Consider the following 22,683-nt stretch of genomic DNA (forward strand, 5'->3'; position numbering starts at 1 on the left):
GTTGCTTTATAGGGCTGAAGCCACATTCCAGTTTACCTGGAGCAAATTTTTTCTCACCAATAGAAGCAACCATAGATGCATTTTTTCAAGCTGTGTCAAATATGGTATGACTAGAAGTCACAACACTGCTAAAAGATGGGGAGCCTGACAGAAACTGTCTGCGCTGCTGCGAGCAGCAGCTCTGTTCACTGACAGCTGCCCTGCAGTCAATGAGCCTCCTTTTATGACACAGATCACTGTTTGCATTGGAAACAAATTCATGCTCTGAGAGAATAAAGCCTCACTTCTTTGCCTTGCTGTCTCCTTTACAGACTACGATGAGTTCAAGCAGTCTCTCCTGTCTTCAGAGGTGCCAAAGCTAACAGAAAATCTTCTTGAGGATCCAGAGAGCTATGTGCGAGCGAGCGCTGTGACTGCTATGGGACACCTGGCCTTCATTACTTACTTCTTAGTCCCAGAGTCACCTGTTGCAGGGAATCAGTATGATAAAGAGGTATGACTTCGTGTAATCCACTGCAAACACAAGCAGAACTACACGTTGTTTTACTGCTTTTAGTTTGTTTTTAATGCTCCTCTTCTCTTTGTCTTTTTACATTTAGAAAACTGTGGCAAAGCTTCAAGAAATCTTGTCCACAGACCCAGAGGGCTTTCCTAGGAGAGCCGTGATGAGCGTCTTCACCATGTGGCTTAATGAGAGCTGCACAGGTCAACTGGAAGAGACAGTGCAGTTTGTCTCTACAGTGGTCCAGACCGCAGCACATGACTTAGACTGGGAAGTCAAACTTGGTTGTTTGGAACTGGTTCAGATTTTCTGTGACCACATGTTTTGTCGATTTGGCCTTCCTGAATGCTATTATGCTCCTGTCTCATCTGCAGCCAGTCATTCTAACGAGCCACTGCAGATATTTTGCCGAGCGAACCTGTTCAGCTTCTTGTTTCGGTCATTGTGTGACTGTGACAAGCCAGTGGGTCAGAAAGCCTGTGATATATTGCTTGACTTAAAAACTCATTTCTGTCGAAGCAAAACCAAAAATTCACAAGGGACTGAAGATTTACCTGAAGTCTATGGCATTTATTGGTTACAAAGGACACTAAAACAAGGTTGTCTGGTCCAGAACTTCCCCACAGATGATGATAACAGAGTGGACTTTAAGGATCCAGAGAGCATGTTGTTAGCTTTGAGAACAATAGACTTAGTGGAACTGCACAATGACCTAAACAAATGTAGTGACTATGTGGAGAAAAGCCCCCAGTCCCTCTTAGAGGACATCCTTGCTACTATGGGGACCATAGAGGAGAATGAAGCTGACTGCTACTAAAGCCATCTTTTGCTTTGAGGGAATGGTACTTACACAGGTTTCTTGTGAAGAGAGTTTTTGCTACCAAAGTCTTTTGTGAGAGGAGATAGTAGAAAGTGTTACTCTGTACAGAGAAAAGGGAATGGTTTTGTTAGCTGTTATAGAAAAAAATCTTTGTTTCAATACTGATGGTTTCTCTTATTTTTAAGTCTGTTCTCTGATGGATGGATCTGCCTGCTTTATTTTTTTAAGTAAATAAATGCATTTCTTCTGCTTTTGCCTCGTATGCTCAGAATCAGCAGTGCTGTAGCCGTGCAGCCCCTGCAGGAGGCAGATTTCCCCATCCAGATGCTACAGATGATTTAAGCAAAAGCAGCGGCCAGGCACAGGGCTCCTGTCGCATCAGCTCTGTCAGTTTCTTGGATGTGGCCTGTGGGTAGCAGGCAGCAGCTACACAAGTGATAACAACACAGAGCATCGCAGATGAGAAAAACCCACATCTCTGAGAGCAAGTACTGCGAACAAAGAAGATTACAGAGCTCTTTTCAGCTCCTTATCTGAACAGGGGCAGTGTGAGTTCTGCTGCCTGATCTGTACACAGGTATGAAATTCCAAGAACCATTTGTAACAACAAAACACTGAGTAAAGGATTTATCCTCTCACTGCTCAGACTCACATTGATGTGGCAGAGAAGTGTTTGGCTCAGCCTGTCATGCATCCCCTTCCCAAACAAAGCCCCACTGTGAGTTGCTCCCCGGCTCATCCCGCCCCATGCAGTGGTCACACTGTGTGCAAAGGGGAAGCATGAAGTGCAGGACAGTGGTTCTGGTGGTCCCGCTTGGGGGTCACTCCTTGGTTAGACCAGGTCATGTGTAAAGTAGCACTGGGATCTTAAAGAAGGCTGTGGTAGGGCTGCTCTTCATACCTCTGAGCCATGGTGTGAGCCACCTGGAGGCTGTTTTGTGCCAACAATAAAGCAGCAGTTAAAGAAGCAACTGACAGCAGTTGCTAAGTGACAGCGTCTATATAGACTTGAACAGCCATCCCACTTTACCCATAGAACTGAAGGAAAAAGCCCCCTTATCAGTACCATCCTTAGCTGATGCACCCAAACCAGCAGCATTAAGCGTGGTTCCAAAGTACCTTTACTGCTGCTTGCTCTTCCCACCACTTCCTCTCCAGTGCACAGGACAGCACCACGGCGTTCTGGGCTGAGCTGCCCATTCTGATCAACAGGAAATAACGACAGTGTTGGCACTGATGGTTATTGGAAAAATCAACAGCAACAAAAATCCACCCATCAGCTCCCAAGCAAACCCATGGCTGTGATTAACACTGAGCAGAGCTGGAAAAAAAGATGGTAACTTCATCAGAGCTTCAAACAACACACATCCTCATAAACAAAGCATTTCAACTTAAATTGACATGAAGTGGTGGCCAAGCTGAGGAGCCTGAAGTCCTGCAGTGCAAGAAGGGGTCACCTGCTCCTGACAGGGTGAGGAGACCATGAACACTGCTTTGTCTGGATGGAGAACTGCTCATCCCCAAAGGGGAGAGACTACAATGGGCATCACTGGCAGCTCAATGCCCCCGAGCAAGGTATGCTTTGAAAAGAGAAAAACACCAGCACTGCAAGCAGGCTCTACAACCTCTCTCTCACCCTGCTTGCTATCATACAATGCAGAAGCAGTCTGAGGCTGTGCTGGTAGCAGAGACAAAGGGACTGATCCATCAGCACCCCATGAACAGCAGGAAGTGACCAGGAAGCGTCACCACCCAGCTGCCAAGGGAGGAGAGGATCACAAACACCGCTCAGCTGCCTGAGTGCACACACACTACAGGCACAAGGAACCACCTCTGCTCACCAGCGCAGCACGGAGAACCCGTCAGCACGTGGCCCACCTTCACTGCAAGCCACTGCTGATCTGAATGATGCCCTTTCTTAATGGATTCCCTTCCAGCTCCATCCACACAAGTCTAGATTTCCAGTGCTGGGAGGAGCTGCCTTGACCCTGCTGCCAGCTCTCACAGCACAGAGCTCATGCCAGCACAATCAGGGCTCACATCCAGATGGATAAAGCCAGCTTGGCTGTTGCCTTTGGTCACTGTCCCCATGTTATCATACTGAACGCTTCCCTTCTGCACATTACCCCAAAGTAAAATGTGAATTTGCTCTCTATTTCATCCAGAAATGCAGCTGGTTAACTGTACATTCTCATAGCTCTTCCTATTGCTCAGATTGCTTCTCAACAGCCAGGACAGCGTGCCTTGACCTGGCACCAAAGCACTATGAATCACACAGCACAAAGACAACACTGCAGCGCAGACAAAGGTCTGATCCCCAGCAGCACTAAATCAGCTCCGAAGGTGCAGCCTGGCCAAGTGAAAGGCACATCCCCAGCGTGTGCTGCAGTGTGGCTTCACCCCATTGGTGCTGCAGATATGGTAGAGAGGCACTCCAGCCTCTCCAGCTCCTGCACTGGGAACTTCTGCCCTGGGGGGATCAGCACTGCCTTCATCCCGAGTTTGGGAGCATCTTCCCCCACCCTTCATTTATTGCGATGAGATCAAAGATCCATCTCCATGGAAACATCTGAGCGCAAAGAGTTGCTGCACTACGGCGCTGCATCCTGCTCGTGGGCTTTGGCACTGCTTCTTGGAGCAGAAGCTTGAAAATCGAATGTATCAGCATTTGGATCTCTGCATAAATGGCTTGATTAGTAATAATTGATAACATGAGCAGCAGTGAGTATAAATAGCACATACTATGGAGTGGGACAGTCCAGCAAGTATAGGGAGTTCAGTGCAGATTTGGGGAGACTGAAATGGAGACTATGTGTGAGGGAGCACTGTGTGACACAGCCAGCAGGTGTGCCTCTCATAAAGTGTGGGGTTTTCTCCTGGGCTGAGGCAGGAGGGAGCAGCCAGTACCTGTTGCTGTGTGTCTCCATCAGCTCCGGATGCAGTGCTGATAACAGCAGCCATCCAGCTGTGCTCAGGGGAACTCTGTGTCCAAACTCCTACCACTTCCAGGCTGTCTCCTGCTGCTTCCAAACAGACAAGGGATGCTTGTGCTCTTCCATACCTGCTGCCTGTTGTCCTCACACCTGGAGCTGGGTAGGACTCCCTGTACACACAGAGCCAAGAATCAGGGTGGGCAGAGCAGCTGAAGCCCATCACTGCCCACTCAGACAGCTCTGCAGGGAGGGCTGGGCTCACTCCATAGGGATTGCCAGTGGAGCAGCAGCAGCCCAGGATATAAGGAATAGAAACAGAACTCACTCATGTCCTGAGAAGGGAGAGCAGCAAACAGCAAAGCAGATCTGACAGCACTGATGTGGGCAGCTCCAAGGAGCTCACACCACGTCTCACTGCTGCGTGTAGCTACGCTGAGCCCTGAGTCACCCATATGCACACAGACTGTTATTTCTGTAATCATATTAAAGAATTTCAGAATAGCAACTGTGCAGCGAGCAGCCCAGCTGCCAGCGTTTAGCCTTATCCTAGGGCACAAGCAGAGTATGCCAGGCATGAATTAATGCCGCATAAGCTGCACCATGCTGAGTTTCATGGCTTAATTATAAAAGAGAAAGCAATAATCAGGGGATCTATAAGGCTAATAAATGTTCTGAGAGCACCGGGTGTGACACAAGAGCCACAGCCAGTGTGACAGGACATGAATGCATTTAAAAAGCACATTAATCACACGCCGTGCACTAATTTGCAGCTGGCTTCCAGAGACAGCACTTGGCCTTTAGCCGCCTTCGTGGCATCCCTGGCTGTGAGCAGATCAGCGCCAGAGCAATGCCAGCACCATGAGCACTGACCCAGCCATAGGCAGGACATGGGGCTCATCCTGCAGGACACAGCCCAGTTCCCAGCCCTGCTGCTCCCAGTGCTTCCACTACACACAGTTTGGTGCTGGCAGCTCCCACAGGATGGGATGTGCAGCGTGTTCATTCAGCCAAGGGCAGCCAAGAAGAAAATCAGGGCAAGGTGATTTGTCCATACATCTCAGTATCTCTGAATCTCTCCCCTCCCCATCTTGTATCTCACCTCACTGCAGCTTTTTAATTGCACACCTTGGTGTTGGGCTCTGCCCCTTGATCAGAGATTCCCCTGTTTCTGTACAGAGAACATCTTTCTCTAGAGTGCACTGTCTCCATTTAATTATTGCCCACTGAAACTCAATGTCTTTGCCTCCCTCTTAGGAAAAACTCTGATAAAGCTTAAAATGGAGCTGCCACCAAGGAGAACCTCCACCTGTGCTCTCCCAAATTCCTCTGCACCAAGATGCCCCCAGCCCTGCACCACTGCTGACACCAGCCGGGTGCTCCATGGGCTGAAATGCTACAGACAGGGAAACCCGAAGCTCTCCCAAACACCCACTTCTGCCCAATAATTCACTGCATCACTGCAAACTTCTCCTCTCCTTGCCCTCCACAAAGGGCAGCTCTCTTCACGTTTGTGCTCACATGTTACCATCAGACAAAAGCATATCGAGTTATCTACACTTTTTCTCTCCCTAATAATCCCAAATTTAACTTTGTCCTACTTAGCACCTCCTCTGGCACCGGGAAGTGAGATGCTATTTCTGCTGGCCTCAATACTGAACCCAGGGAAGGCACAGAGAAGGTCCGGGCTGGGCTTAAAGCCTGGGATGGATTGCTCCATTACAGCCTCCTTCTACAAGGTTCCTGAACCTCGGACAGGAGTCGCAAAGCACCGATCCCCAACATTGCCAGCAGCAAAAATAAGAATGTATTAAAAAGTACCTACGCCCTCTGCAAAAATACAGGGATCTGAAATCTCTCTCCCCTTGTGGTACATGCACACCAGCTGCCCACAGGGAGACTGCAAACACGAGATCAGTGCTGAGAAGGGAAAGCAGCTCTGTGAATGAGCAGAGCTTGGGATAAGTTTTCCTTCCATTAGCAGCACAGGAGAACTGAAGCAGCAACCAGCCAGCTGCAGGAGGGACAACCCTTTCCCCAGGGTCTCAAACCTCAGGCTCCATTTAAAAGCCTTAATAAACCCAGAATATAGGTGATCCCATGACCTAGTAACAGATCTGCGAATAAACAGCTCCCGCTTCATTTAATAGCTGTTCTCCTTTCCCCTCCCTCCCCTCTCCCTCCAGCAGCATTTGTAGCAGCAGATTGTGTTCACTGTTCAGAGCAGGGCTGGGGCTGTTTGTCTCTTCCAGTCTGTGTCACTGCAGGATCACCAGCCCAGCGCTGCTTCCATCACCTCCCCAGCCCACTGATGGAGCTGGGCCGTGCCAGGACACAGTGCACAGGGACAGTTCTGCTTGCAGGCATGATCCCAGGCTGAGAGTGAGCAGTGCCTTGGGGACACCAATGGCCCAGCTCTGTCACTGCCCAGAAGGGGCCTGCTGCCTGCTGCTCCCTTCTCCTCCATCATCCTTCGTTGCTGCTGCTCCTCACCGCTTCATGGGAAAGGCAAAAAAAATCCTGACAACAACATCACTCTTTGCCTCCATGAGCTCCATCCCAACTGCTGAGGGGTGGCTGATGCCCAGAGCAGCATCTGGGCATAGCAAGAGCCTGTCCAGGCACCAGAATGACACATCACATCCTTTAAGGGAATTACTGAGAGCGAATGGAAGAGACAAGGAACAGTTCTCCCTCTGGTGCATGCAGAGCCAGAACAGCATTTTCAGAGGGGAAGCACAAAGCTGCCATGGCCTGCCTGACCCTGTCCCCAGCCTGTACAAGGAGAACACCTGCTTTACTGGTTCCTCATCTCCTGCTTCAGACCATCCTGCTATCAGAAACACACAGCCACATCTCCAGCCTGCAAAGAAGGCAAACCTGTCCCCAGCAGCACTCCCAGTGTGGTAACCCTCAGCCTTGCCAGAAACTGCTCAGTCCTGCTTCTCCCTTTCCATCACCATCAACACACAGCACCCAAAGTCTGTCCCTGCCAGAAACCTTTAAATCTTATTCCAGGCTCTTATTCTGGTGCATTCCCCTGTCCTTGCTCCTGGTGCTCCTGGCAGGACTGTACCTGCTTTAGGATCAAGCACAAAGTGGCTGCTGGTAATGCAGCTCTCTGCAGGGCTGCCCAAATCTAGGTCAGAGCTTTGAGGTCACAGAGCAGTGAGAGAACAGGAGGTGAACCCACAGTGCTTTGTTGGAGCTGCTTTTCTCACACAGTCTTAAAGAAAGTTTGCTCATATGAGTTTCTGCTTTGTGTTGACAGCCTGGACTGATGCTGAAAGCACCCAGCCTTCCTCAAAACTGTTGCAGATCACAAAGACAGAGAAATAACACCAACTCCTCAACAGCCCAAGCACCAAACCCAGCTGAAAGTGTCACACCTGCAGCATTCAGTAGGAGCAGACCCTTCCTTGACTGCACAAAGCCCAGCACTGTGTGCCTGCATGGAGCCCATCTCACAGAAAAGGCATCTTATCTTTGCAAAACTCCAACACATGGGGAGGAATTCACCATCCTCAGCAACTTGTTCCAGGAATTCATCAGCTTTTGGTGCTGCTCTGGGGGAGATTCCCTTCTGTTTGTGAGGACACTGTAGCAGCACCAGTCCTGTTCAGCTGTGCTGACTGATCTGCAGGTGGGCAGCTAAAGCAAGAATTAAGTACCAAGAATCACACACAGAATGGCCTGGGTTGGAAGGGACCTCAAGGATCATGTAGTTCCACCCCCCCTGCCTGGCAGGGCCACCAAACTTCCACAATTACTAGATCAGGTTGCCCAGGGCCCCGTCCAACCTGGCCTTGAACACCTCCAAGGACGGGGCATCCACAGCCTCCCTGGGCAGCCTGTTCCAGGACCTCACCACTCTCCTAGTAAAGAAAGGTTTAATTCAGGGTTACATGCAATAGGCTTTGTAGGAAAAAAAGCCCTAAATCTCCATTCCTGGAGCACACCGCATGCAGAGCATTGCTGCCTGGTTTAGCTCTTAGCTTCCCCTGGGCAGGAGCTGCCTGTCTGGGGTTTGTGTTGCTCTGAACACACTGATGGTGTACTACAAACAACAAACAGATACATCATTTCAGTTAATTAATACAAATAAGCACTAATTACAAGCAGCAAACTAATTAAAACTGAACAGAGGGCATCTCCCATGCTTTGGTGAGCAGATGAAGGGAAGGGATGCTGCTGTAAAGCCGTTGGGCCCAGCCCTGCCCCCACACTGCACTGCAGGAAGGTTCCCACAGAGGCTGCCAGGTGAGACTGCTGCTGCTCCCCTCCTTCTGATTATGACAGCAGCTAATTAAGGCAGTTTCTCACCAGCGATGCTCTCTGTGCCTTAAGAGCAATGCAGACCCCAGGGTGGCAGGTTGCTGTGTGCAGTGATTTTCTTATCCTGGTGCTCACTAACCCCACAGCGCTGTGATTTGTCCACCTGTATGGCCACTGAGCATTCCTGCTGCACCCTGCAGAGCTGTGCCTGCAGTGTGGGCTGCAAGGAGCACTGCAGCTTTGGAGCCTGGGAAATGCATTCCTAACTTCTGTTTGTGTCTCTTAAGGACAAGTCCAGGTCCCAGCTGGGATCTTCCTTTGTCCTTCCATCGAGTGATGGAGGAACATGGGATCAAAGCACCAAAAGGACCAAAACACGAAAGCTAGAATACACGAGGAAATGGGGCTGGAGATCCACTCCTCCAGTGTAATTAACCTTCCTGAGAACAGATAATATTCCCAAATTAAAGGACACCCTGGGACACAGAAACACATCCACGTCATGCGGGAGAGACACGCAAAGAGGAGCATCAAGGCAAACACAGCCACCACTCCCACGGAGGAGATCTCATCAGTCTCCGGTGCAACCACATAACTAGAGCTCAGCTCTCCAGACACCCACTCCCACCTTCGTTTCTTATTAACAGAGCAGATTAAAGAGCTCTCAGCCCTTGCGGCACCGTCACGCTGCCCAGCCCCGGGCTCCCGGCAGGAGCGCGCTCCCATCACTCCTCTCCCGGCTCCAGCGGGGACCCGACAACTCCCTCCCAAAGCCCCATTTACCCTTTTTGCTCCAAACCCATTACTGCGGAGCTGCTCTGCAGCCCGGTGTAGGGTGCAGTCCCCTCTCTGCCCGCCGGTCCCCCCGGCCCCTCTCCGCTGCTGCCCCCGGCTCTTTCCCCGCGGGGTTCGGGGCGGCTCCCGGCGGCGTCTCGGCGAATCCCGTGGGCTCCCTGCGGAGGGGCCAAGCCCCACTCGTGCCGCTTTTTCTCCCCCTTTTTCTTCCTCCTCCTCCTCCTGGCTGCTGCTGCTGCCGCCGCCGCCGCTGCTCCTCCTGTCGCCGCTGCCCGGTTCCGCTCCGCCTCGCCAGCCCCGAGCCGGCTGCCCCGGCCCTGCCGCTCCTCCCCGGCCTCCGCAGCCCCGGCCCGGCGGGCGGTGAGTGCTGGGCGCCCCGGGGGGGCTCGAGGTGGGAGCGGGGGGCGCGGAGCCGGGAGGGTACGAGCGGTCGTTCTCACTGGGAGGGAATCGGAGCTGCCGGTTGCGGAGGGCGGGGGGTCGGGACCCTTCTGTCGGATCCCCTATTACCCCGTGGGCTGTTCTCACCTTTTGGGGGCAGCAGGCTTGGGGGCATCGTTCTACGTGATCAAGGTTCTGCTTGGGGCAGCCCCTGTGCCGGAGCGCGGGGGGCTGCGCTTGAGGTATTCCTCCCAAAGAGAAGCGGTGGGGCTCCAGCGAGGGCAGCCCCCTGCACCTCCAAGACATCCTCAGGTCATCGTTCCGCCATGCCCGGGGTTCTGCTCCGGGCGCTGCCCTTGGAGCATCCTCGAAGGGGTTTGGGTGCGGGGGCTCAGCTGGGTGCAGCCTGCCCAGCTCTGCGGGCCGCGGGGCTTCGGCTCAGGGCGCTGAGGGATCGCTTCCCTCCCCTCATACCTCATACCATGCCCTGTGATCCCGGAGCAAGATGCCCCGTATCCAAATCTGCAGGGCTGGGTGGGCCTGGGGGTGCCCCAGAGCAGGAGCTGCTCCTGCAACACTTCCAGCATGTGCCCATTCGCTGAAACAGCCCCAGCTGCCGAGGGCTCGGGTACAGACAGACACGGTGAGGTCGTGGGTGTGGGGCTGCCCTCTGCAGCCGCGCTGCTGTGTGTCTCCCTGGCAGAGGGAGGGATGCAAAAGGAGCAAACCCTGCCTCGTGCTGCCGCTTACAGAGCACCTGGTTTCCTGGGAGAAAGCCACAGCATTACAGTGCATTTATACTGCATGATGAACTACTCTTATAATGCCTGCACTTGAGGGAATATCTAATCGTAGCCATACCTGTTTGGGCATTCATCAGCATGGAAACTCTGCAGCCTCTTTCCTGGCTGACACTGGGGCTGTCTTGCAGAACCCATTTAGTCTGTCTAGACAAGTATGATGAAGAGTGAAGTGCCCAGAGCTCTAAATGATTACAGCCTGGATATCTCCGCAGCGCTACGTTTGTTGTAGAGAGCTGATAGGCAGCGTGCTCTACCTCTGGGCTGCCCTTGGGTCCTTGGTTATTAAATGCACAGAAAACATCCAGCAATGCATGCAGGTTGGTTGCATGTAAGAGCAAGGGAAGTGCAGCCATCCCTTCATCTCACAGGTGCACGGGAGAGACACCACTGAGAGCTTAACCAGAGAATGTACGGAGAAAAATCTATGAGCACCAAAACCAAGGAGACTGTGGTTTGTGGGTGTGAGTGGGAGGAGGGCACAGGGTGCATACCTTCATCTTCTCTTCTGTAGGGCAGTGCAGATATTTCTGTAGTATCTGTGTGGCTCTTAGAGATCCTTAAATAGAAAGCACACACAAAAAAGCAGCATTATTTATGAGCACAGAATAAAATCCTTTGGATAGAAGACAAACTATGGGTAATGCATATCCTTAATACATATTCATATGAAGCAGAGTGTATGGAAGAGAGCAGGCTTTAGCATAAAACAAAATCAAGAGGGAAGCGGATGCGTAAGTGTTCAGAAATAATCTGCAAGCATCTGTCTCCACCTTAGGTGGTTAATGACCTTTACTATTCCAGTCTTTAATACCACAAACCTTTTGCCCATGGATCATCCATCTGCCCTGTCCAGCAGCCCAGGGGAAGTCATGAGACAGATTGAGGTGAAGACACCCCTCCAGGATAGAGCCCCACAGCAATAACCCCCCTTGGTTACAGACTGCAGGTAGACTGTCCTCCCAAGTGAATCCCAGGAGGTTTCTACAGCTCTGGGAATGACTCATTTTCAGACAGACCACACAAATCATCTGTTTCAGAGTCACAAGTGTATTCTGGAGATGTTACACATAAATACTGGGATATGGCAGCATGTGAGGCCAGGAGGTGTTTATCTAACTGTGTGGATGGGAACATGAGACCTGACTCAGTGATTTGTTACCATTGATTGAAAAGGGCTCCAGCTCCCCATGGGCACAAGTATGGGGCAGAGTCAGACCTGGGGTGCATCTCCTTTATGAGCAGAGCAGATCCATTCTGAGAGCTGCTTAAATCCCCCTACATCCCCCAGCTGCCTGTTTTCAGGTCTGAACCTGGCAAAACAGATCTGTTCTGACCTTGGCAGCTGAGCCCAGTGGGTAGGCAAAGCCTCAGCCTGTGCAAGGACTGCAATCAGGTCCTTGAGGGAGGAGAGGAACAGTGGGGGAGGTTATTTGCACTGGGGTTAAATCCTTGTACACATCCACATCCTCTCTGTCCCGTTGTGCTGGACTTGCCCATTGAGCATTCAAGAAATATTTTTCTGTGCTGCCATCAAACATTGATAAAACTGCTTTCAAGTCATCTGTGTTATATTGGGAAGGTGAGAATACGCTGTGAGTGGCAGCAGCAGAAACCAACTGCAGATCTCAAGCAAAGAGCTATTAGAGCAACTAGGGTGTGCTGCTAATTAGCTAACGCTTGTTCTGTTTGCTCTGGGCTCTTCATTGCTGTTGACCAGCTATGAATCTTTTGCACTATCACTGCCTGTTTACAGTACAGCTCCTAACTCAGGCAATTAATCAATTTTAACAGTCTCTGCTAATGTCCCTCTGACACCTGAGCTGCTCAGTTAAAGGAATCTGTCTCTACTGCACAATAGCCAAGAGGGGGAGAACACCATAATGAGCACAGCCTGAATCAGAGAGAAATGCTTTACAAGCTGGCTTAGAAAATGAACAACTTTACAGTGGCCAACGTGTATCCATATGCCCCTTATCTGGACCACATAACGCTGGTTCTCTGCACACCACAACATCTCTGTTGGCCAACCCATTCCAAATGTATGGCACTGCTTTGGCTTTCCAGAGTTACGCTGTTACCGTCAGCCCCCAGCACATCTGTCCAAGCAAGCAATGTCAATATATTAAGAGAATGAATGACACAGATGTGAATTTCAAAAAGAATAATTCATTATTTCCAATTACAGAGAATAATTTATAGGTGCCTGATTTGCAAAGGGAATAATTTACGATTAACCTGCATTGCACATGAAAGCATTTACAGGTTAGTGTGACAACGGGGCTGTATCAGATGCAGCAGTTCAGGCTGGATTTTGGGGGAATTTCTTGTGCAAGTGTCCACAATTTTGGAAAGCAGTGAACATTAACAAATGGCTGCAAATGGGGATAACAAAGTGCAGGTCAGAAATAGGATTTTTTTCCTAATAGTAAAAAAAAAAATGAGAATGCCATGAGTGGAGACGCTCACTTGCAGCAAATTATTGTCATAGCTTTGCTAAAGGATCTCTTCCAGTGCAACCTGAAGTCAATGGCCTTTTAACCAAGGAGTTACTTTCTCCTCAGGACTTGCTCATCAGGTCGTATGGCTTGTCATTGGCCAAGACATCAAGTTAATTGCTGCTTGCTCTAAATATCTCCTTCCTACATACCTGAAATGCATACGGATGCATTGGTGCTTCCAGTTCTGCATCACAGCCTCGGTGTCTTAAAACTGTTGGGGAATGAAGGCCCACTGCAGCTGAAGTGCCATTCCCTCTGGAAGGAGCACTTTGGAGTGTTATAGCAGGTCACCCCAAAACAAGAGCTAAGAATTACAAAGCTCTTCCACGCCTTTCTAGTTAATGGAAACAATGCATCCATCTATTAGATCAAGCACAAATACCATCTTCTACAGTCAACACTGCAAAATAAACTGCTAAAGATGTCCATTTCTGAATCACTGATTTCCTGCAGTGGAGTATTGTAGAAATGCTTGTTAAATAGAAGTAATGGTGATGGATTTGGTGAATGTAAAAGGGTTGCTGCTGTTCTCTTGGAAGCAAAACTGGTGTCCAAAAGAAGGAGGCACGCAGTGCTCCAGACTGCAAGTGAATTCCTGCCCTTGAGCTTCCCAACCGAAGTGTAATCATGGATGTCCTCGTGCATTGTGGACGCTCACAAAATGCCCGTGTTTATTGCTGGGGATGTCTGGTGCAGTGTGAATGTCCCCTTTTAGGAAGCCTTGGGAAACAATATATGTCCCATAGCTTTGGGTGCACATTGCATTTCATGAGAGAGCCTGGGGGAACACAGGCTAAGAGACTGCGCCCATTGTGTTCATTACTGCATATATCCACTCTTTGCTACTTCCCATTTGGAAAGATCCATTCATTCTCTAAGCAGCTCCTCCCACATCCCCACGTACTTACGGCAGCGCTGATGAAAGCAGCTCCTGCTTCTCAGAAGCCTTTAGCAAGATCACTCCCAACCCAGGCTGAGCACAGGGCTTGGCTTCCTCTGGAGCAGCAGGCAGGGCTCACACAGAGCAGCGGTGGTAACATCGCTCATGGTTTCCCAGTGTAAGTTCTGAGTATGGTGGGAAAAAGGATGCTTACGTTTAGAGTTTGTGCAGGATGAGCATTGCATGGGATTTCAGCAGGGCCAAGATTTGACTCCTCGTGACTTCAGTAGGGTCAGAATCTCTCTTCACCCTCTTAAATTTGGGAGTAAGTTAGAAGTGATTTGGGTGACAAAGTGCAAAATAATCTCACATGTACCCTTGTTGCAAAAGCAACACGCCCACTTTTTGGGCAACAAGAAGAGGTAGCTGAGAAACCATCAGAGATTGTATCTCTAAAATTCCATTGGATTAAGGCCCTTGTACTACTCATATCCCACTGTGCTCCTGCTGTCAGGCTTTAATGCTAGCAAAATCCAAAGCTTGCAAAAATAAAAGCAAAGCGCTTACCTGCTCCCTCTCCTCTGGGATATTCCTTTAGCTCCACAGAAGATCACACAAAACAAGTCTTTTCTAAGGACTGCTCAAACAGGCAATGATCTTCCCAAGGGTTAGATGTAAAGAAACTCAATTTTTTAAGGCCTGCCACCTTTATCTTCTGGTGAAACTCCCACAGCCACCTCGGTGTAACTGAGGAAAACATCTGGCTCATGTTGGTATTCTTGTTTGAATACTGAATTCATTGCTATATCACTGTCCCCAGGGGCACCTAGTGTCTGCTGAGCTACTCAAATTAGAGATTAACCAATTCCTCCTAGAAATATTGCACCTCTCTTCTTTATTTCCCCTCTCATTGCATAGTGCTGTTACAAAGTGATGACCAGCAGCTGATACGCACACTTATCCACCCGGGTTCCTTTTAAACTATTATTAACTCACCTCATAGAAATTAATACTTCTTCCTAGAATGCCCACGCTTTGCTGCGTATCTACCTGCATGTTTTCATCCTGCTGTACACAGGTGGAGCACTTACCTGTACAAAGCAGCTTTTCCCAAAGCACAGCTGTTAAATACCTGGGTTCCACTTGGCACATCTGCTCTTCTTTCCTACCGTGGACAGCAGCACTCCCTTTCAGTGCCATATAAGGGCTAATACAGCCACAGGCACAACACTCAACCTTAAAGCGTAACATAAACAAGTAAACAGATAAACCCAACCATCTGATTTAACCCAGACCTCTGGTAGCAGTACTGGGGCTGCCCATTCTTGAGCTCCACCTACTGGTACATAAACCAGCGATGCTCATGAAGACTCAGAGCATCTCGTAACAGCTTCCCATTCACATCCATTTCAGGGCACCTGGCCGGCACTGAGCACAGCCTGCAGGCTCTGATCCCACAGCTGGAAGCCCGGGGTAACCCGCTGTAAGAGCTGAGCTCTGCCAGGTTCCCAACGGCCCTGCAGGGCCTCTCCGCAATGCTGCAGTGCAAACACGCGCAGGAGTTCAGCTTCGGGCCCCGGGCTCTGAAGGACGCGCTGATCTCCACCAACCCAGCCCTGCAGGAGCTCTATGCCAAGGCTTTCTCCAGGGCAGAGAAGCTGTTCCTTTCTGAAGCCTACAACCCTCAGAGGACGCTCTTTTGCACGCTGCTCATCCGGACAGCTTTCGATTGGCTCCTCAGCCACCCCGATGCACCCGAGGACTTTGAAACCTTCTACCACGCCATGCTGAGGAGAAAGCAGAGCTACTGTAGGAAGCACATCTACCTGCAGCCTATCGGTAAGGCGTCCTCACTGAGCCACCTGGAAAGGAACAGGAGGGAGGGGGGACCCAGCTCTGTTGCCATCCTTCCTCTCTTCTAAGGAGGCAAGAAATATTTTGTACAAGGAAAGCTAAGTCCATAGCAGCAAAGGTTCTGCTGTATCCCTAGTCCAGAGTCATGAACCATGATGACAGCCAACAATACAGCTCCCCAGAAAATACCACGGGTGCCCTTGGGTGAGATTTGGTATGAATATGTATCCATACATATATATACACATCTGTATGTATGCATATAGAAAACAATGCTGGATAATGCAGCATTTTGGGAGCTCCATCCATGCCAATTCACAAACAACAAGCAGCACCCAGGCCCCAAGTTAACCTCTCTGCACTGCTCATCTCAAAGATAGCCTTCCTGCTCATAGATAGCCTTCCTGCTCTGCCATGAGACCCCACTTCCCCAGGGTGACCCTCTGACAGAGCCCCCTTTACAACCACCTAGAGATGACTGCCCCATCTCAGAGTCAGCAGTTAACTTCAAAACAAACCAGCCTACCCCATGGCCAGCCCCACAGGATCCCCCCCACACACACACCCCAGAGCTCCTGGTTCATTCTGCCCTTGGGGTTCTGAAATCACAACTTTCTCCCTAGACCTGACTGAAGGGCCTGCTGGGCCCTCACTGCTGGATTCCCTTCAGAGCTGCGTGGAGTCCTTCTTCCTGGGGCTCCGTGTGAAGTGCCTTCCTTCCATCCCCATCTCATCCATTCACTGCTGCTACCGCCACAGCCAGGACTCGGACAGAGTGCAGCTGCACGCAGGTGAGGGTCCAGGTGTGTGGTGATATAGACCTCCAAGGGGAAACTCCTGACATCACCCTTCATCAGGGAGGGAGAAGGGAGAAACGTTGACCCTGGGGAAAACACTGAACTCTGAGGCTGGAAATAAGAATGAAAAGCAAAGAGTTTTCCTCTGCTCTTTGTATTTGTGCTGTTCTGTTCCAATCCAGCACTGCTGCTTTCACATGGGCTGAGCTCTCCCACATTCTGTCCAGAGCCAAAGTAAATCCATGGGCTGGGTGATGCACAGGGGAGTTCTGCAGCCTTTCACACTTGGATATTTGCTTCTGCGTGGCTCTTGCATGCCTTCCAACAATGCTTCAATTTAATGGGCATCTCTCCTATGTTTGTCCAGATGGGATCCTGAACTTCCTGAAGAACAACAAGCCCATGGATGCTCTGTGTGTCCTCGGGCTCACTCTGTTGGACCTGTACCCATGTGAGACCTGGAGCTTCACGTTCAGCAAATTCCTGCCAGGACAAGGTGGGACTGGTGTCTGCTGAAGTCCCAGCACAGGGTTTGGATAAGGCAGCACCACACAAATGTTCTCAGGTGTTTTTTAGCTGCCTGATGGGAGGAGCTGGGTTTTTCCAATATAAAATTAAGGGATAGTGATCCAGGGATGCTACTGTAGGCAGAGACAAGTGGAAGTGTGTCTTTGCACCAGCACATACATGCTGAACCGGGGAACAGCCACCAGCACTGATACTTAACCTCTGTACTCCTCTCTTTACAGAAGTGGGAGTCTGCAGCTTTGCCAGATTTTCTGGGGATTTCCCCCAGGCCAGCTGCAGCAGCTTGAACCCACTGACAAAGAAAGAACAGTTAAGTGATGTCAGCAAGGAGAGCCGAGAGCGGACATTGCCCTTCAGTGCCCAAGAGATGGTCCAGTGCTGTAAGGTAGGACCACTGCTCTCCTGCACTCCCTATTTCTTGCTACCTGAGGCTCAGTACTTCAGAGGCCTGAGCATAATCTGCCTCTCAGCCCATAGACTGCTCATGTACATACATAGTCCCTTGGTGCACTATGTAGGTACCCCTCAGCTTTCTATGCCACCAGAGCACACTGCAGCACTGACTGCATGGAGAAGCAAAAGGACTCGCAGCAATGCTGAGACAACTGATTTTTGTTTCCCCGACAGGTGACCTGCCATGAGATCTGTCACCTGATGGGCCTGGGGACGTGCCGCTGGCTGCAGTGCATCATGCAGGGTGCGCTGAGCCTGGATGAAGCCCTGCTGCGGCCCTTGGAGCCCTGCCCCATCTGCCTGCGCAAGCTGCAGCACGTCGTGGGCTTCAAGCTTGTCGAGCGCTACAGGGTAAGTGACAGAACCACCAGCCCTCCCACAGCCAGGGGCTACCCCCACATCCCAGCACTAAACATGAGGTCATGCCTCAAACATGGGCTATGATTTTGACATGGTCAGTGACCAACCCTCTATGCAAGTCTTAGGGCTTCTGGCCAGAGACAACGGCAGAGCAACAGTTCTACCACGTTTTGTTATTCCCAAAATCAGGGTGGGCAGAAGTGAAGCCAGAGTATGTGGCCAGCGCAGCAGCAGCAGTTCCCATGTATGTATCCTTTCTCATGTGCCAGTGTGGTTTTCTCTGGGGCTGCTGATATCCCAGAGGAAATATTAGTGGGGAACTTTGCTGTAGTGCCATCAACCTCCCCACTTACCAGACCAGCCTACCCAGGGCCCCATCCAACCTGCCCTTGAACAACTCCAGGGATGGGGCATCCACAGCCCCCCCCTGGGCAGCTGTTCCAGCACCTCACCACTCTCATAGCAAACAATTTCCCCCTGACATCCAGCCTAAATCTTCCCTCCTACAACTTAAAACCATTTCCCCTTGTCCTGCTGTTATCTATCCTTTCAAAGAGCTGAACAGCAAGGAGGGTGTAAGCAATCTCACTGTTCTCACTCTGCATCCTACCTCCTCCTTCGTTATTATTTCTGTCTGGCAAACATCATGTTCACAGACAGGATTTTCCCCTGCTGCCTGCTTTAAAGTCTGTGGGTTATATCTGTAACGAGCAGAATGGGAACAGGGACGGCTCTACTTCATTCAGCTTGGAAACAAACACATAGAAACACGGCAGAGCACGTGGGGAAAATGCACGTGTACGGTTGTGCTGCTTTCCTTGTGGTGTGAGCTGCCTGTGGCCATTTGGTGCCTGCTGCTGCCCATATCACCCAGAGCACCAGGAGAATGGACTGCTTTAATTCAATGCCTGACCTACCAGGCACCCAGCAACAGAACTGCTGTCTGCATTAAGCTCTTCTAGAAACACTTTCTCTTTACACCTGCAGCAAAAGCTGTATTTGTCTTAACATCCCCTGGCAGCAGTGAATTCAGACTCACAGAAAGCCCTCACTTGCCAAAGCTCACATCTGCTGCCTTGACAATGACAGCTCTGCGAGACGCAGCACACGGCTGCGATGATCGCTTAAGAGGCTTTTGCTTCTGCACTGAGACAGGAGATAGTCGTAGCAGAGATGGATTCAGCAGTTAACTGTGAGTAGAGCAGAGAACATTTGAAGACGATATCAAATCTGAAAACCAAGTTGAGGTTGAGGCTGGCCCAGTGCAAGCCTGAAGTCACACTTCCCTGCTGAGAACAAGCAAGAACCACTGACAGCCAGAGCAGAGCCAGACAGCCTCAGTGATTGCAGGAAATGCCAGACACAAAGCTGCTGCTCCTCAGGAGCAGGTAATGCTGCTAAGGGCTGCAACTGAGAGATTATGGGCAGCAGAGCACGTGGGACAGGAAACCAGTCCTTATGTAGGAGGATGAGCACTTCCATTGATTTATCTGAGCTACACTCAGAAACAAACTCCATTTTGTCAGCTCAGCTGTTTACTCCAGTATAGGCCGTCTTGAAAACTGAAAGCCAACCAATTCTCATGGCATTTCCCCACCACAATCACCATTTCCACCTGCTCTAACATTCCACAGCATCCCAGGCTGTTCTGCACATTGTGCCTATCCCAGTTTCCAATGGCCACACTGAAACAAATCAACCAACCATAAAACAACCAGCGGTGCTAAAGAGTTTGGATCAGCAGCACAGGGATGAGCCATCCCTTCACATTTCCCCTTGCCCCAGAGGGAGGGGGCAGGGCAGACCAACTCAGCTAAAAGAGTTCATTTTCCTCTTGTATGAAATTCTTCCCTGAGGCTCCATGCACAGACTGCAATGAAACAGGGCCGATTTCTCCCACCCACTCAATTTCAGCTCTTTATCTTCTCTGTTGTTTGCCTGAAGAGAGAGCAATAGAGAAGGCGAGGGGGCAGGGAGAAGGGGGATGCTCTGGTGCTGTGGCAGAAGACAGCTCTGTAGGGCTTGGCTTGTTGTGCCCTCTCCTCAACCACGACAGCACCAGCCTCATCAGTGACCATACAGACCCAGCATAAAATCCAGTGCACTGGGGCCTCAGCTGGACTTAATGCCCTGTAGTTGTCACCTCTGCTTTTCCAAAGCAAATGCAGTGCTTTGTATCAGTATCAGCTGGGAGCTGAGGAGTAAAGATGGAGAAATAGGCCACAAAAGCTGAAAAACACACCAAAAACGCCAATGCGTGCCAACAAGGCAGACAGGGAAATCACCTTTTATCCAGTGATGACTGGAGCAGTGATTCATTCCCCACAGCGTAAGTGTGCCAGAAGCAACCCGCTGTAGTGTTTAATATTTAAAAAGGAAATTGTCTCAGACATTTTCCCTTCATTAATTCTTTCCTGGAGCTCAGCCTTCCAACTCATGCACTTCAGCTCGAGAGGGGAAGGTGCTGTTCTTAGGAGCTCAGGGCACATCACCACAGGAGTTAACAGCACAGTGGAAGAGAATTCCTCAGCACTATCTCAGGAGTTTTCACAGGGTCACAGCTTCCTCTAGCAAGGCCCTGGTTTGGCTTCAGTAGAGACTGCATACAGACACAGGGGAGTTAATGTGTTTCCCTTCTCCTCTTACTGTCTTCATTAATAGGACAGATTCAGCCCACATCCAACAGGGAATAGAGCTCCCACAGACACAGACCAGAATCTTAGAACGGCCTGGGTTGAAAAGGACCACAATACTCATCTGGTTTCAACCCTCTGCTATGTGCAAGGTCACCAACCAGCAGCCCAGGCTGCCCAGAGCCACATCCAGCCTGGCCTTGAATGCCTGCAGGGATGGGGCATCCACAGCCTCCTTGGGCAACCTGTTCCAGTGTGTCACCACCCTATGGGTGAAAAAAATATACAAAAAATAAGAGAAAGCCCCTGCTGTGTAAAGGAACCGTGAGCTGCCTGAACTCATGTTCTCATGGCCACAGTGTCTCAAGCTGAGCTAAGAGATGCTTGTGCTTACCTGAAAACATTGGGTGAGGTGTACCCATTTCCTCATTCTCTAAAGCAAAAACTTCTGCCTTCCCTTCGCAGAAGCTCTATGCTTGGACACAGACCGTGCTGTCCACGTGGCCAAAGCAGGAGCCAGCAGACCTGTCAGCCTCAGAGGACATCCTTCCGCTCAGCTCGGACTCCGGGATGTGCTGTGAGAACGACTCTGAGGCCGTGACCTCCTTGTCGGAGCCGCTGACACCAGACGTGTGCAGCCAGGCGCTCTCCATCGGCCCGGAGCTGGAGCAGGACGAGCGGCCGTGTTCGCTGGCTGAGGTGCAGAGTCAGCCCCAGCCGGCCGGGCCCAGCCAGCCCACAGATGTGGTTAAAGATTACGAGCTGTGGCTGGAGATGTGCATTGCTGCCCTGGAGAGGAACGTCTCCGAGGAGGAACTGGTTGAGGTAGACAAGGCTGTGGATGCTCTGGCTCGGTGGGACATGTTCACGGGACAGTTGCCTGCTATGAGGAAGGATCTGCCCTTTGTTCGGGACAACACCGGGCTACGGAAAGTCCTCGGAGACAAATTTTCCTCTTTAAGGAGGAAACTGAGTTCCAGAAAACTGTCCAAAGGGGAATCATCCCCTCATCGCTGGCGGTGGGAGGACAACTAACAAAGGCCTGCCTTTGGATGGGCCGGCTTTGCTGCCGAGGCTTTGGCTGCATCGCTGCCCTGCTTCTGATCTCTCCCCATGAGTTGCTGCTTCCACAGAGAAACTGGAACTCCCCCAGGAATAAAAGATGTTTCTTTTTTTTTCTTTCTGATTGCGAGCATCTTTTTGATGTGATCAGTTCTTTGCTAAGGGTTTTTCTGTGCTGGTTACAGTGCGTGACTACATGCTCCCATCGACTCCTGTGTAGGCAACTTCATTCCCATGCTGTATTTCATTTGGTCTGAAATCAGGTGGGAAGATTCTATGCTAAACACCAAACAAGTTCACACAGAAGCTTGGGCCATCTGAACAAACAGATGCAAATTAAAGCAGGGCAGCTCTCCTCCATACACAGAGTTCTTTCCTACTTAGCATTTCTGACTGAAGCACAGCTATTATTCCTCCCACACCAAAACATTCATCTCTATTCCGGTCGCTGCTCTGTCAGCTGGAGGCTGAGCACAGCCGAGGCCAAAACGAGGGGGGTCCAAGCAGGGGGAGGTGGGGGTGGATGGGCACAGAGGGGGGGAGCAGAGCAGAAAGCTCCCTGGCAGCTCATCCACCATAAAGAGCAGTGTTTGTGTCACTGCTTGTGGACACTCAAGGGGATCTCGGGAGCTGCTTCACATCAAAGCCAGGCTTGGAGCTGAGCTACGAGCTCAAACTGCTCGCTCACATCCTCTGTAGATTGGTACAGGAGGGGGAATAAAAAGGCAAAAAGAATTATAAGATTTCACACACACACACGGATTACTAACTGCAACAGGGGGAATTACACACGCATTCCTCTCCCTGCTTTGAAAAGGCAAAACCACAGCCTTTGTGCTCTTCTCTGCTCTGTAAGCACTCACTGATGAGGAATGGGAGCCATGCTGGCCTCCCACACAGGCACGCTGTGTGCAGGTACAGGTATGTAGAGGTGGGGCTCCCACCACACTCAGCAACCTACACACCAGTGAGGCTGAGCCCTCAGCATCCCCAATTCACTGATAACATCCCTGCAGCTCCCAGGGACACAGCTTCAGCCTTCTCCCTGCTGAACATGGCTGAATTAGCAACTGCTAATCAGATATTTCTGATGCTGTAGTGACAGAACAAGC

At 50.6% G+C, this 22,683-nt stretch overlaps 2 protein-coding genes and 1 long non-coding RNA gene across 7 annotated transcripts in view; 2 read left to right on the plus strand and 1 right to left on the minus strand.

Moving 5' to 3' along the window:
* The window catches only part of BRAT1 (BRCA1 associated ATM activator 1), an 8,064-nt gene extending 6,480 nt beyond the window's left edge, over positions 1–1,584 (plus strand). For all 4 annotated transcript variants that reach the window (XR_014934056.1, XM_015876790.3, XM_015876791.3 and 1 more), the window contains 2 exons: positions 312–493; positions 600–1,584. Coding sequence is in view for 3 of the 4 variants with exons in the window: in XM_015876790.3 (XP_015732276.2) it covers positions 312–493; positions 600–1,319 (902 nt within the window). In the remaining variant the exon portion in view is untranslated. The remainder of the gene's footprint in view (positions 1–311; positions 494–599) is intronic.
* LOC107320678 (uncharacterized) overlaps positions 1–14,048 on the minus strand; it is a 17,624-nt gene extending 3,576 nt beyond the window's left edge. The window contains exons 1-3 of one of the 2 annotated variants that reach the window (XR_014934067.1): positions 13,913–14,048; positions 10,998–11,062; positions 2,442–2,523 (exon numbers count right to left, since the gene is read on the minus strand). This is a non-coding gene — a long non-coding RNA (uncharacterized LOC107320678). Of the gene's footprint in view, positions 1–2,441; positions 2,524–4,229; positions 4,426–10,997; positions 11,063–13,912 lie in introns of those variants that run through there. The other variant, XR_014934066.1, reaches the window with a different exon arrangement.
* AMZ1 (archaelysin family metallopeptidase 1) lies at positions 9,537–21,695 on the plus strand. Its single transcript, XM_015876837.3, has 7 exons — positions 9,537–9,682; positions 15,298–15,723; positions 16,362–16,529; positions 16,903–17,031; positions 17,285–17,448; positions 17,691–17,867; positions 20,975–21,695. Exons 2-7 carry the CDS (start codon positions 15,420–15,422, stop codon positions 21,542–21,544), a joined length of 1,512 nt encoding a protein of 503 aa, XP_015732323.2. The 5' UTR covers positions 9,537–9,682; positions 15,298–15,419; the 3' UTR covers positions 21,545–21,695.
* Positions 21,696–22,683: the final 988 nt, after the last annotated feature.

This window comes from Coturnix japonica, chromosome 13, assembly GCF_054131305.1.
Source record: "Coturnix japonica strain WE chromosome 13, WE-NBRP24, whole genome shotgun sequence".
NCBI lineage: Eukaryota > Metazoa > Chordata > Aves > Galliformes > Phasianidae > Coturnix > Coturnix japonica.